The sequence below is a fragment of the Lactuca virosa genome, chromosome 5 (assembly GCF_052849685.1).
Source record: "Lactuca virosa cultivar CGN04683 chromosome 5, Lactuca_virosa_CGN04683_v6, whole genome shotgun sequence".
Lineage (NCBI taxonomy): Eukaryota > Viridiplantae > Streptophyta > Magnoliopsida > Asterales > Asteraceae > Lactuca > Lactuca virosa.
This window is the reverse complement of record NC_136430.1, coordinates 108063443-108079413: the sequence shown is the minus strand read 5'-3', so window position 1 is coordinate 108079413 and position 15971 is coordinate 108063443. Positions and strand designations below refer to the sequence as shown.

The following is a 15971-nucleotide window of genomic DNA, read 5'->3' as shown; positions in this document are numbered from 1 at the left end:
GATGTATCATGGCCTGAGAACCAATTATTGGTGGTCGGGAATGAAAAAGGATATTGCTTTATTCGTGGCCAAATGTCTTACATGTTCCAGGGTCAAAGTAGAACATCAACGACCCTCTGGACTATTGGTCCAACCAGAAATCCCCAGGTGGAAATGGGAAGCGATCGCCATGGATTTCGTAACCAAACTTCCCCGTACCACAAAAGGACACGACAGCATTTGGATAATCATTGACCATTTGACCAAATCCGCTCATTTCCTTCCCATCCGGGAAAATTTCAAAGTCGAAAAACTTGCTCGGATTTACATCAACGAGATAGTTAGTCGGCATGGCATTCCTCTCAGCATCATTTCAGATCGTGATGGGAGATTTCTCTCTCGGTTTTGGCAATCACTTCAAACAGCCATGGGAACCCGCCTCGATCTCAGTACCGCCTATCATCCTCAGACCGATGGTCAATCTGAGAGGACAATTCAAACACTCGAAGATATGTTGAGGGCGTGTGTCTTGGATTTCGGAGGAAACTGGGACTCTCATTTACCGTTGGTGGAATTCTCCTATAATAACAGTTATCATTCTAGCATCAAGATGCCACCATTTGAGGCATTGTATGGCCGTAAATGCCGATCTCCTATTTGCTGGCATGAAATCGGTGAGTCCCACGTGATTCGCGCAACAGTGGATTCTCCAATCGTTGGTCCTGAGCTTATCCAGGAAACAACCGACAAAATCACTCAGATTCGCGATAACCTTCTCGCATCTCGTAGCCGACAAAAGAGTTATGCCGACAAGCGACGCAAACCGCTTGAATTTACCGTAGGTGACATGGTCATGTTAAAAGTGTCCCCATGGAAAGGTGTGGTTCGATTTGGACGCAAGGGTAAATTGGCACCACGCTACGTAGGCCCGTTTAAGATCATAAAAAGGATCGGACCAGTAGCCTACGAGTTGGATCTACCAACAGAGCTTAAGAAAGCTCACCCAGTATTTCATATAGCCAACCTCAGGAAGTGTTTAGCAGACGAGAACCTTCATGTTCCTCTCGAGGATATCCAAATCGACGAGACAATGCAATTTACCGAGAAACCCTTGGAAATTGCCGACCGAAAGGAAAAGCAACTCAAAAGAAGCCGCATTCCCCTGGTTAAGGTCAGGTGGCAGTCGGCACGTGGACCTGAGTATACATGGGAGCGTGAGGATCATATGCGTACCAAATACCCACAACTTTTCTCTTAAGGTACTCTCTTCTTAAATTTCGGGACGAAATTTCCTAAAGTAGGGGAGACTGTGACATCCGCCTAAAATGGATTCGGGTCAACCCAACCCAATTGGAAATTTAATAAACCCTACTCAAGATTACTTGACGCTAATAGGATCAAAACTCATACAATACGATATAACTTGACGGTAATAGCAACATAGTATTGTACAACGTTATAACTATAATCAAAGTAAATTATGATACCATATTAAAATCAAATCAAAGTATAATGCTCTAATTAAATTAAAAGAATCAAACTTGAATTCTCTAATTAAACTTCAAATCAAAGTAGATTGTTATAATCAAATAATAACCTATCTTTTATAAAACTCCATTTTTATAAACTTTACATTAAATTTTATAAAACTCTATTTTTTATAAACTTTACTTTAAATTTTATAAAACTCATATATTAATTATGTAAAAGATGCTTGTGTTAGTGGGAAATTATGAAGACCACCAAAAGCAAAAAGATTATTCCCATGGTCTCCCACTCACACCTCCCATCCACTTTCCTTTCCTTTTTCTCCCAACACATTATTCTCTTCACCACTTAAATCTTCTCTATTCTTTCTCTCACTCTCAATCTCGAAATTTCCTCCAAGAATACTCATATTCCATCCAAGAACAATCTATTATACTCAAATCTTCATCCCTCTTGAAGCATTCATCAAGGTATGTTGTTAAAAGTTTCAAATTCATACAAGAAACAAATTAAATCCACCAAAATATCTAAAACTCATTTTTTTCATAAACCTGAATTTTCTCAGAATACCATCAATAAAATAAGAAGTTCTTGAAATTTTCAGAAAATAACTTATTTTTATTGAATTATCATAATTATTTCAATAAAGTAGGGCACTAATTCACATAAAATACTTGTTGCATTCAATAAATTCTGAGAAAATTCTGGGATGACTTGTATACTGATTAAACATGATATATGAAGTTTCATGCATTTATATTACTGTTTACTATTATTTATGATTTTATTGATTAATTAATAATGAAATATATAAAAAATACTTCCCATAGTCACAAATATCTGAAACTTATAAACTGGGCTCTACATCATGTTATAAAACTATGGTTAATTTTACAGATTTTTTTGAGAATCATTTACTATTTTTCCCGAATTTTGTGTTGTTTAATCATTAAAATATTAAATAAATACTAAAACAGTTCAGAAAAATATACAAATTTTACAGTAATTCATATTGTATGAAATAATGATTTCCTAATAATTTCATAATTTTTCAATACTGTTTACTATTTAAAACTATTTTCCTAAGTATTTAAGCATGTAAAAATGCATTTTAATGATTATTTCATATAAATAATTGTTAAAATCTGTAAATAATTATAATTAGGCAAGTTATTATTTTAATAAGAAATTATTAAAATCTAGCCTAAATTGAAAATATAAATTAATTATGCAAAGTAAGTAATTCAATTTAAAATTCATTTAACAAATAAATACCTTAATATTATAATCAAAATGAATTATTGTTAATTCATCTAATATAAGAATACGTGTCTAATTATTTGTATTAATACTTCATTCTTGTTTAGCAGTTCCTAAACCAAAACTATTAATTATATTAGGTTCTACGCCATTTTGACCCGAATCGTCTATCGTACGACACACGCATTTCGTTTTTGGACTAAAGTGAGTAATCTACCCCATACTTTATAATTTTCAATACTTTTGGGGTGTATCATGTGGTTCTAATATATTCCAACTTCATTTTATTGTTTTATCACAATTGAGACATTGTTGGGACATTTATACGTGAGTCATTAATTGTATAACTATTGTTTGTTTACGCTACATGTACTTGTAGTGCATTACCATTTTTAGTCTAATCTCCATGACTATGCCCGTATTCTTGAGGTACGTTATGGACAATAATAGCGCTATTGGGTTGACCACCCCGCCTTGGGACGCTAAGGTGATTGATCGCACGTGGTTGAGTGTGTATGATGATTAGATGCTCCATCCTATATATATTTATATATATACATATGTATATATATAGGGTGAGGACTTATTGTTGTTGTTATCAATTGTTAATCAATTTTTGATTTATAAACCGTTATCTCAAATACAATTGTTTGGCGACTTCAAAAGAAAACATATTTCAAATTATAAATGTTTCAACTTCACGATTTTCTCTACTAAAATTTGATTACTCACCAACTCTCGTAGTTGACCTGTTTTTACCCATGATGCAGATTTGAAGAATGAAGATTGATGAAAAATAGGTTGTGCCTTAGAAATCCACAAGACAATTTAAATTTGATGTAATAAATGTTGTTCGTATTTGGATTTGTATTTGTATGTTGTGGATCTTGTTTGCATACTTAGTACTTAATTTAATCTAATCATATTATAACATAGTTGTCATGAGACTTTGAACAATATCTCACGCCTTGATCGATTCCGACAAGGATCGGGGTGTGACAAGAAGAGCTTGGGGAAAACAAGTGGATTGAAGCAAGGAACTCGTGGGAATCAAGATCCACTTCAGTTGGCATCTTTTGGGAAGGTATTAAGCTGTTATCTTAACCCCTTTTCATTCTAGATCGATTTTGGGTGGATTTTAGGGTTTTTCTAGCTTATTAGGAAGCCTTTCTTGTGTTTGAGCTAAGATCTGAGTTTGCAAGCTCAGATCTGAACTCTCTTGGGTCTCTAAGTCCATAAAGTTTCCAGATTTTGCAAGAATGAGACTCTCCTAAGGTATAAAGCTCCATTAGAAGCTTAGATTGGTCATTTAGAGTCTCTAGGGCTTTGCATGCACGTAAAGTTTGCAACTTTACGTGATAAACATGCCTTAGAAGATTGGATCTGTAATATGGAGCCGTTGCATGGCTTAAAAAGCATCTGTATGGTTGAAGGACTGAAGGGACTCGGCGAGTTGCAAGGTCGACTTGGCGAGTCATATGAAGATAGTCATGTACTCAACGAGTTGGATGAACAACTCGGCGAGTCTGATGAAGATTGCCTTGGGCTCGGCGAGTCAGTCGAATGACTCGCCGAGTCGGCTAGGGTTTTTCCTGAACCTTTGGACACGCATAAACTCGGCGAGTTATAGGGGAACTCGACGAGTCAACCAAGGATTTCACGACTTCTCGAGTTCAGGAAGGACTCGACAAGTCGATGAACTACACTCGACGAGTCAGTTCAACATGGACTATTGACTTTGACTGTGGACTTTGACTTTGGGAAAGGGTTGACTATTGGACTTCTGGAAGTATCTTGAGAACCTATGAACTTTGTGATGTGTCAGACATAGGTGGTGGAGTTTCTGGTGGTGATCCGGGAGTTGAGCTTTCTAGTTCAGACGACAGTTGCGAGGTGAGTTCTCCTCACTATATCAACAGGGTCTAAGGCACCAATGCCGGCCCTTATTGGATTTGTATCCGAGTCTATTGCATGATATGCTTATTGATGTACATCCTGGTAGTTAGGATGGTGTTATGCTTAGTGACCTAGTTAGGTCGGTATCCTGGTATATAGGATGATGTTATGTTAGTGACTGGTTAGGTCTGTATCCTGGTTATAGGATGTTGCTATGATTGATGATATGTTAGATCGGTTTGACTGTTATATATGCTAGCGTATGATATTATGTGCACATGTTGTTTGATTGGGGGTTGGGTTGAGGCGGACCTGGTTTGTGCTGAAGGCCAACATACCCAGGGCGGTCCGGATAGACTACAGGCCCAGGAGGGCATGTCAGTCAGACCGAAGGCCCGACGAGCGGTCCGGATAGGCTGTAGGCCCTGCGAGGCGGTCCAGAAGTGTCGAAGGCTCGGAGAGCGGTCCAGATGGGTTGAAGGCCTGCGAGGCGGTCCAGTCAGGCTGAAGGCTCATTATGCATGCTGATGGTTTATATGTTATGATTATGATTGTATGGCGTTGGTATTTTGGGGGTAACTCACTAAGCCTTCGAGCTTACATTTATCGAATATTGTTTCAGGTACTTCTGATGATCGCGGGAAGGCGAAGGTGTGATCGTACAGCTCCTCATATTTCATGATTTTATGATTTGATTCGGGGATACTCTGACATTTTACTATTTTGAAAACAAGTTTGTAATAATCATGTGTTTTGAAATGTTTTAAAAAGTTTTAAATTGGATCAAATTTTATGGATGTTACAAGTTGGTATCAAAGCCTTGGTTTGAGTGAATTGGAGGAAACACTCATGTGTCTCCAGTCTCAAACTGAGGACAAGATTTTAAAACGATTTTCTTAAAGTGTTTTCAAAATAATAAAGGAGGGTGCAAGTGTACGATCAGCCGGAGCTCGCGGGTAGACCCTAAAATACCTTACGGATTATTTGAGTTATGAGATATGATTATAACAGCATGCTAGTACTAGGCTAGGGATCTTCAGGAATTGCATGATAGAATTGCCTGATTATATGATGCCTGATAACCTAGGGTTTTTCCTTATATGAAATTGACATCATTACTGTAGTTGCTTAGTGTATGCATCACGACTATACATAATTAAGATCTTATAGCCTGAGAATGTTTGGTTTGGCTTTATTTCCTGTTCCTTGTCTGGTTGTGGGCTTAGAGTAGGACCGAGTATTCAAAAGTCTATAGGGTCCAGTGTTATGTATGTTTATCATACACGAGGGCTGCAGGGTTGGTGGAAGTTTCATGGATGGATAGGTTGTTTGGGATGAGTCTGCCGACTACGAGATATTTAGCCTTCCTCTAGGAGTGAGGCTTGAGTGCTCTCTATGATTATGTATATTGTTGGGGTGTTGTGATGATACTTGAGACAAATATGGGTAGGTGTGGAAGGTAGTATGGGCCCGTACTACTGAAAGCACAGGACCCATACGCGTAGCAAGGAAGTCACAACCCCTAGGGTTTTGTTGGGAGTGGGTTCCCATTTCTTTGTATGGATTATCTGATACCTTGTGTTATGTTTCAGAATGGTGATGACCAGGCGCTTTGTGACTGGATCCGGTTCGGGATCAGGAGAGGGAGAGGGAGAGGGCGGACAGGGGGCGCCAACAGCGCCCGAGACTATCGGCCAAATGAGGCCAGATGAGATGGATGACAGGATCCGGGAGATTCTGCATGATGAGGTTGCTGCTTTGTTCCGGGCCGATTTGCCGGAGATGTTCGGGTCTATTAAGACCGCTATGGTGGAGTATTTTATGTAATTTTCTTAGTTTTAAGCAACTTTAAAGTATTTTAAAACCTTTCTTTACATAATAAGTTTGCAATAAATGTTATGTTCTACAAATATCATCATATTTTAACATACTTTCAAGTTCATGGAGTTTATAACACATAATCACACATATATCATGAAAAACACACAAAATCATGCATACACACATAGATCTACACAAAACAACTTGTATTCTCCCCCAAAACATTGTAAAAACCAAAAATAGGGGGTATGAACTCACATTGGGGTTGATGGATCGGTTTTGGAAGAAGATTGGAGGAGTTTTCGGCTCTAACAAGCTTCCTTGAAGAGATTTTCGAGTTCTAAGAAGTTCTAAGAGCATGGATCATGAAATAGAGTGTTAAGGAGTGAAGTTTATCATAAAATGAAGTTAAACACTTTGATGAGAAAGTAACTTACCAAGATGAGTGGATTTTTGGTGGAGTATTCTTGGATTTACACACAAATACACACAAAAATCTTGGAGGAAATAGTGGATATTTCTTGAGAGTGTAGAGATTATTTGGTGTGTTTGAAGTTTGAATGGAGAGTGAAAGAAGGAGGATGGCCGAGAATAAGAAGGGAGAAGAAGAGAAGAGAGAAGTGACAAGGTGTTGCATTGAAACATGAGATTAGCCTAGATACATGTTGTATAATTGCATGGATACCCGTTAAACAAATATGAGGTGCCAAGCCTTAATCTTATCCCATCTTTTTCTCTTTTTTTTTTTTTGTAAAACCGAGAATTAGAGATGGGAGGGAAAAGAAAGGAATTGTTTGGGCCATTATGAATATATTCGAAATTCATAAGCCCAAAGTGAAGGTTTTCGGCCCATTGGTCCCTCCTATGGGTTTACGGCCCAAAAAGGGTGAACATAATGGGTTTTCGGCCCATTTAAGTTCAAGAAGGTTGTTCACGGCCCATTAAGGCCCATTAAAGCCCAAATGCTATAACTTAATGAATGTGGGTCCAATTAGGGCCCAAATTAAGACTCTTAGCTTAAAAGAATCAAGTTGAGGGTTTATTGGCCCATTAGGCCCAAAAAAAAAGGATCCTGGTCCAATTTGAGTTTGAACCGGGATATTAGGGTTTCAAACCTACTATTGAGTATATGAGATGTATTGAATTAGGTTTTGAGTTTCACGAGTGAGTTTTGATTCAAATGATTGTTTTTGGAATGAGCATTTGTTCATAACCTCAACTTAGATTACAAGTTACACCAGGGTTGATTTCATGAAGACTGAATTTCCTAGCCAAAAATGCTAGTTGTGACACCGGTAGCAATTTTTTGTTACCAATTATAGTTGGTACGGTATACGGTTTAGAGAAAAATAAATTGATACCGCACCAATTTCACCCCTAATTTAAAATTATTACCCAACGCTATGTCATCAATTTTTAATATGTTCTCATCAACATTTATTATGGGTTTACATGATTTCCTTACAATGTTTCCACAATCACCATAGTCAATCTCGTTTGATACTCATCCAGAATTCGACTAGAAGTGCTAAAAGCGGATTTCGATGCCACCGTCGACACTTGTATGGACAAAATATCTAGCAACAAACGATTATAAAATTATAAGCTTAATAACTTATAACTTAACTAAACGAAAACCAAAATAAGAATTAGAATTTACAGTTTGTCATACGAGCAACGACGGGGAAATGCAATGCAGTTTTTTCCACCAATCTAGGATGTCGAAATTTTTATCGAAAGTCAATTTAGGTTCATTTAAATATCTTTTCAACTTGGTTTCCATTGTCACCGACGTGAGAAAGCGTCCAAAAACTGTTATCCACATCACAACTTACGACTTCTTATACTTTTTAGACGAACCTACATTTGCATACTTTTCTTCAGAGATTTTACATAAATTTTCCCCTGTTTCAACTTCATGCATTGTAGACATCACCCACACTCTTATTGTTGAATCTGACAATTTGTTTCCGCCTGTTATCGTGTTTTCGTTCATTTTCTTAATTACATGAGACAAAAATACGGACTTAAATCGAGGGTCCAACAATACGGCAAAACAAGTGAAATCATTCAAATTTTCTATTGAACCCCAATACTTGTATTTTGAACGCACATCCGGGATCATGTGATAAAGTTGCACTTTTGTTGAACACGTTAGATGTTGGTTAACTTCTAAAATTTCCCGTAAAACAGTTTGTACCAACGGTTTTGATGAAGCCGACAAAATGTTTTTTTTCTTTCTTTTTTGAACTTTTCAAATTCTATCACACGGAAGTCGGCACGTTGCAGGACTTTATTTAAATTACGTGTAAATGAGGTATCTACATATTAAATAGAGACATTACTAACATTTAAAACACATAAAAACTGCATTATTTATTAAGAGCATATGGTATGGGTGTTGTGATATTTTAACCCATCTATTACAATTAAAATCAAATATGAGTCATGCATCTAAGGTGGAAATGTTTTCCTTATTCTTACAAGTTCGGCATTTTGTTGATTAATAATTCTAATACCTTGTTATTTGTAGTGCTATTGTCCATGCTCATGATCATCACATTTTTTATCCCTTACCCGTGTATGCATTCAAGTAACAAACGTCCCACATTTTCGTCCATGTGAGTATCTATTGGTCTAAAGTTTAAAATCCTTTTATGTATGACTCAGTTGTCATCTATGAAGTCGTAATAACCAGGTAAGTAACTTTTTGACATGATGAAATCCATGTATCGGTTGTCAAGTGTATTGTGTTGTTTGAATTACTAAAGAAAGTTAACGATTTTTTCCTTTCATCAAGATAGAACTTACCAACATCATGACTAATTTTATGCCTAGATTGTATAGTGAGTTTCCCGTTTAGAGCTTTTGTGTACTCTATAAAAGCTTTATTTTCTACAAACTTAAACGGAGTTCACCTACAAAAAATAGGTTTAACATAGTTTTATAATCCTAACTTTATTGTGTTTCCATGTTGTGACACTACTATGCTCCCCTAAAGCTTGTTTTTTAGATGGTAAAGTACTTTGTCATGTTGTATTATCTTCAGTCCCCTGTTCTCCATTGTCTGTATCAACATCATCATCAATAATGTGAGGTATTATCAACAAATATATTGTCATCCTAGACTACAAAAAAGTAAAAATATTTACTTAGGCATTCAACATAATGCATTCAAAATCATGATGTAACAATGAAGAATCAACATTAGGCATTCAACATAATAATACTAATCATTCATCAATCAAACTTCATACATGAATAATATTAAAGAATCATGATGTAACATTATAAAATCAACATTACACCATTGAAAACATAAATTAATTGCATTTACTTGATGTTGAGCGTCTTCCATGAATGAACCAATCCAATTTCCAATCACCATCGAAGAAGCAATACACAAGTTCGTTTTTCGGACTTTAAGAGGTGTTTAGGTGAAAAAACAATGTGAGATTAAAGAGTAGGAGTAAGTAGAAAATGCTAGGTAGTTTTTTTTGGTGTTGCCTATTGTCGTCAATCAAGAAAAGAAGGGGAAGGAGCGAGCCAAAAAAAAGTGAACGAATGCAGAGAATGTGCATATGCCTCATAACCTCACATCGTCCTCGATTTATAAAAATAATAATAATAATAATAATTTAAAAAAAAAAAAAAAAAAAAAAAAAAAAAGACTTGACATATTCCGGTCCGGTCCGGTTCTTACCCGAAAACCGAAATATGGAAAACATTGGAACCGGGAACCAGCCCAGTTATAGGTAAATATGGTTTGGTCCCGGATTAGATACTCATCCCTAATGAAGTCGATCAAAAAAATGAGTGATTTTATCCTTACTCGCTCATCTAATTTTAATACTCCATGCCTATAAAAATATAGTTACGTATAATGCATTGTGACATGTCGCCCAAGTTATTAGAGATACAGGTTATAAAAATATTACATAAAAAAGTATGGAGTAAGTTTTAGTAAGACCCAAAAACATATATCCTCTTGATGACAAATCCTAAGTCCTAAGAAACTGAATCTGAAAGAAAGCATATGCCCTCTGTTTTGTTTTGGCCTGTGTGAGCATGTAGTAGAAGATTGACATCACCAATGACTACTAGCCATTTGCTGCTTCTGGATCTTGGAATTATGAGAGGATTTAGCACCTTTGTCTTTATATGCATTTCTTGAACCATTGCTGCCCTTCCTTCCTGCTCTTGCTGCTTGAATAGCACGCCGTCTCTGCCTCGCTAGACGCTCCCCAAGTTCACCATCATCATCATCTTCCACCTGCAACCAACAATTAAATTTAAAAATAAATAAATAAACATCATTTATCCATACAGAGGTTGGACATTACCAGATCAGTTGTAACAGGCTGCTTCCCTTCAGAGAGCTGTTGTTGATCCTCTTCTTCTTCTACTTTGCCACCATTTCCACAAGCCTTTACTTGGTCTTCATCCTAGAATAATATAATTAAAAGATAAAAAAACTCAGGTGATGGATTTTATTGATAATAAAATACTATGTAACAAATAAAGAAGCCTGTACATTGGTCAATGAGCATAAAGAATCAAAGTTTTGGATGTCTGAGGTGGAATTGGAATTGTCTCCTTCATCTTCTTCTTCTTCTATTTCTTCATCATCAGAACCAGGAATCTTCTCAAGAGTAAACTACATACAAATATATATATATATATATATATATATATATATATATATATATATATATATATATATAGTTAGAATTTCAAATCATCATTTCATCAAAAGAATAAAAGCCAACATCAATCAATGCATGAATGCATCATACTACCTTTTCAATGTCAGCTTGCTCCTTCCTGCTAAAACCACTAGCAGAAAGTTCCTTATCAAGAAAACCAGAAGCTTTCTTTATTGAAGAAAACCGAGGCTTTATACTATCTGACTCAGCATCTGAATCTGAATCTGAATCACCAGCATCCGCTTCAAAAGATAGGTTGAATCTGGATCACAACACCTTTACTTTATTAATAAACAATAATAATACCATACAAGTTATTAGCATTTATTCAGAGCTCTGAACATCAATTACAATATACAAACCTCTTGCTGAAAAACTTGATAATACATTCAACATCACGATCAAAGTACCTAAAATCACATATATTAAATCATAGTATCAAACTTTACTACATTGAATGTTAAAGCTATAACCATCTTGTAAGTTAGAATCATCATACATTTCTGCATTTCGATGAGATACAGATACCATTTGTGGAAAATCAATGATGGTGATTTTTTCATCATCATCTATCTGCAACAAAAATATATAATTGAAGTAAGCCAGATAGCAAACTTTTTTTTTAATTTAACAATAAAATTCAAATACAAAGTTAAATAAATACCATTATGTTAAATTCATTGAAGTCACAGTGAATAAGGCCATGCTCTGCCAAACGGACAATAATGCCTATGATCTTCTCAAAAATGGTGTTAGTATTTTGCAACTCCTTCACCTGCACACTATATATATATATATATATATATATATATATATATATAGGATACCATTACTTTCTTTTCAAATATGTTACAAAAATAAAGATTTAATAGGAGATTGCTTACAGTGGATAGCCTTGAACAAGGGACATTATGACACAATGGCGATTGCAATCCACTGCATTTGGAACAGGAAACCCATGTTCTTGTAATGCCTACTCAGAAAAAAAAAAAAAAAAATGGAATGAATAACTGATAAGAAACAAGATCATTAAGATTTACAATTGCAATGATACCTTCATGAAAGCAAACTCTTTAAGAGCAGCAAGGCGAGAGAGATAGAGCCAACTAAAGCTGCTTCTGTGCCTTAAATAGTCACGCTTTGACTTCACAGCTCTGAAAGAGGTTCTACCAAGTCTGTGTAGTTTCATAGCCATTATCTCACCTTCTTCATTTGCAACCTCAAATATATCTTCAAAACAAGCCATATTAGAATAAACAAGTGTAAGTGTGTGTGTGTGTGTGTGTGTGAAATTAAAAGAATTTTTGTATTACCCGACTCTTTCCCCACACCAATTTGACGTCCTACTGATGAAAATACACCTCGGTTGACCAGAGTCTTTATAGCAAGAAAATCATAACCAAGGTAGGTAAGCCTGAACCCATCATCTACACCAAAAAAGACAAATATGCCCATTAGGTATAGAAAAGGTGTTATATGTTAAAAGTCAAAACAGACGTATTACTCACACTTTGAGGAGTCATGATGCAACAATTTATGCTTGAGCAAATTCTTCAACACCTTATAAGTCCCTCCATGTCTATACACAACCAAAAAAAACTAGTGTTTGTTATCATTTTGGCATGTAATGTAACAAAAAATAGTTGATCATTAGGAACTACAGATATGTATTAATACAGATATTGAAAAAATGGAAATGGAAAGCATTAGAGATTTACCTGAGTGAAGCAATGCGATCGATGAGCTCAACAGGTACAATTTCATGCTGAGAAGAGAAAAAGAAGTTTTTTTTTATTTAGATGAGAGAAAAGTCAAAAAAATCAAAAGTGATTTTAATTAGTATTAGTGAATAGTGAGTTACATTGCGCATTCCCATCTCTACAGCAGTGAGAACCCTGAAGTCATCTTTAGAGAGGTACCGAAGAACATTCACATCAAGCTTCATCACTCCTTTGTTTTAGCACTTTTCTTCTCTACTAAGTAAATATTGATCACCTGAAAATCCAATTTAGGGTTCAAATCCACTTCAAGATAAATATTAGTATCATATACCTAACTAAAACAAAATGAAAAAATTGAAGATAACATGTAATCTTACATTTACCTTCAAGATTAGTTTTGTAACAATAAATTAATCATTATCTACTTCTCAATTTGATTATCACTGTGGTACTCTTGTATAACTTGGAGAAACAATCTTCAGTTCATTATAAAGCTTCAAACAACATCACATATACAAATTATGCAAGAGGACTCAGAAACTCTTCTTTGAGTATACACACACACCATGTAGAATTAATATCACAAAAAGTTATATGTAAGCACATAACACAAAAAAGGGTTACATAACATTTATCGTTTACCAATTAGCCCCTCAACTGCATATAACAGATTAACAGATTACAAATTACCAAACTCAACTCCTTCACAGTAGGGCACTAGCAATGTCGTTAACTCATCATAGCAGTGTAGTTCCAGAAGTCAACATAGAACCAAGTGAATCACACATTCAAGAAGCAAGCACTAAATAACTCAAGAAGCTATGCATTCACAGCAATAACAAATTTAGTAGCAACTGGAAAAGTCAACAAGCAAGCAGTAGAGAACAAAAAGAGAACCAAAAGTCAAGAAGCAGGCAATCAAAAAATCAGTATCCGATAAGCACTTTTAACTTATAGCTTATTAGCTTATAGTGGTGTCCAGATGGAGTTTTTAAAAAAGTGTTTGGATTAGCTTGTAAGGTGTCAAAACGCCAGAAGCTGATAAGCATTTTTTTAGTTATTGGCAAAAAAAACTGTTTATATGTGTTAAATGACCAAAAAGGACTTCCTTTTACATATAAGGATCTTAAGAACATCATTCAAAAACACTAGGAGGAAATCAGTAGCATCTATTGCTCATTCCCAAGTTACCAACATCAAATTTCAAAAGTTAAACATTAAAACTTGTATATTAGAATTGATATGTGAAAACATGCATATTAATAAAGTACTATCCCTCTCAGGCATTTGATCAAACAGATTGCCTGCAAACACATTCTTTTTTTACAGAACACTGTACACATCAGACTTCATACATTTGAACAGCAAAAACAATTACCAAATCAGTAGCAGCAAACAAGTAGCAAATCAGTAGCAGCAAACAGATAACAAATCAATTGTCACCGAAAGTAAGAAATCACCTATTAGAATTCCAGAGAAGAACTTGAACTTGCCGATTGATATTAAAAAAATACTACAGAAATTTCGTATGTAAAGAAGGAAATCACAGGAAAAGAAAACAGGTTTAATAAAAAGAAATCGACCGCCAACATCAATTGCCAAGTTCAAAGAAAGCAGAAAAGAAGGAAGAAAAATGGAACCTGGGCTTAGGTGCGACGGAGTTGTGGCTATCGAAGGTCTCCGGCCAGTGGCTTCACAGGGGAGGCGATGACGAGCAGGGGAGAGTTGACGTGAGGAGCAATAGCGAGAGGCGATGCTGTTTGTAATCGTAGGTACAGTGAGTAAGGTTTTATTAGGGTTTGGGGCATATCGGTGGATTCTCAAATCAATAGGAATAAGTAGTTTTTGATAAGTTGGGTAAAAAAAAAATAATAAAAAAAAAAAAAAAAATGAAGTATTTTTTTGTTCGGTGGAATCATTGAAATTAGAAGAAATTAGAATCTAATTTCATAACTTTTCTTTGTTTGGTTCAACTGTTAGCTAGGAATTTGATTTCTAAATGAGTCAAATTTTCCTTACAATGAGGTAAAATAAATTTTATCCAAAAATTTAAGGAATTAAAATTTCTTTCAAGTGAAAATGTTGAATGTTACCATATTACTCATTTTACTATTAACACTACATATAAAACCCCTATGTCGCCACCACCACCTCCAATTCCTGGCAGATTCCAATTCCTTAACAGATTCTAATTTCTTCAAAAACATTCTGCAAACCAAACGCCACCTGACTTGTATAGAACAGCTATAAATCATTTTTTTTAATAATCCTTATTAAAATATTAATTTTAGCTTATATCAATGTGAAATCGATAGTAAATTAAAAAGTTCCTTAAATAAGCTTAGTCAAACACCCTCTTAATTTGATAGTGGGAGTCGATCGACCAGGAGGAGAATGACTCCTCGTCAAGAAAAAAAAACGAAGAGACGTTGAATCTTGTCTTCAAGTTCATATTCAATCGTGTGTAAAAAAAGATTTTTAGGCTAAGAATAGTTGGTTAATCCAATAGAAATAATTTGTTTTTTCATAATTAAGTAACTAAGACCTAAAAACAAGTTAAGGTCAAATAGCTCTAAAAAACGGGATATCGAGTTCAAAATAACGGTCAATCTCGGTGATATTTGCGGCTCTGCTATTTGGGAACGCTATTCCAAACTGCTATTTTGGCTAAGCTCACGAAACGCTATCCCACCAAGATAGTGATGTTATTAACTGCACAGATTGCGAAATGCGAACTCTAGAAGTAACCCCAAGACGAAAAACAAGAACATAACAAACCTGAGATGGTGGGTTGACGTCGGTGATGATGGGTGTCGCTGACTCGTTGTTGCCTGTCGGAGTAGGTATTTGTGGGTGTCACACATCGTTTGAGAAGTGAGACGTTGAGCCTTTTGCATTTTTGCATAGTATAAACGAAGTTAGGGTTAATCGAAAGAGTTTTTTTTTCTAAGATCTAACTTTTAGGGTTAATTGAAACATAACCACTAGGTTTCAGAGTTCTTCAAACTCCAAGAACACAATGATAAAAGGACCAAAATGGCCTCCAAGCCAACCATCTCCTAGATCTAACAATACAAAATCATAAAGGTGGTAGCTTTAT

At 35.4% G+C, this 15971-nt stretch overlaps 1 protein-coding gene across 1 annotated transcript; it reads right to left on the bottom strand.

The window, feature by feature from the left end:
• Nucleotides 1-10307: 10307 nt before the first annotated feature.
• LOC145116691 (protein serine/threonine kinase) lies at nucleotides 10308-14690 on the bottom strand. Its single transcript, XM_079053021.1, has 14 exons — nucleotides 14512-14690; nucleotides 13012-13145; nucleotides 12869-12915; nucleotides 12659-12729; nucleotides 12464-12577; nucleotides 12205-12380; nucleotides 12035-12123; nucleotides 11815-11932; nucleotides 11650-11723; nucleotides 11513-11560; nucleotides 11244-11412; nucleotides 10979-11101; nucleotides 10788-10889; nucleotides 10308-10717 (listed from the first exon to the last, which is right to left on the bottom strand). Exons 2-14 carry the CDS (start codon nucleotides 13093-13095, stop codon nucleotides 10532-10534), a joined length of 1401 nt encoding a protein of 466 aa, XP_078909147.1. The 5' UTR covers nucleotides 13096-13145; nucleotides 14512-14690; the 3' UTR covers nucleotides 10308-10531.
• Nucleotides 14691-15971: the final 1281 nt, after the last annotated feature.

Bases quoted from the DNA above. Each gene is read 5' to 3' on its own strand.
- LOC145116691 (XM_079053021.1), bottom strand. From the start codon at position 13,095: ATGAAGCTTGATGTGAATGTTCTTCGGTACCTCTCTAAAGATGACTTC. The intron at 11,933-12,034 runs GTAAGCAATCTC...ATATATATATAG, and splicing joins CTTGTTCAAGGCTATCCACT to TGTGCAGGTGAAGGAGTTGC. The intron at 11,102-11,243 runs GTAGTATGATGC...ATTTGTATGTAG, and splicing joins AGCAAGCTGACATTGAAAAG to TTTACTCTTGAGAAGATTCC.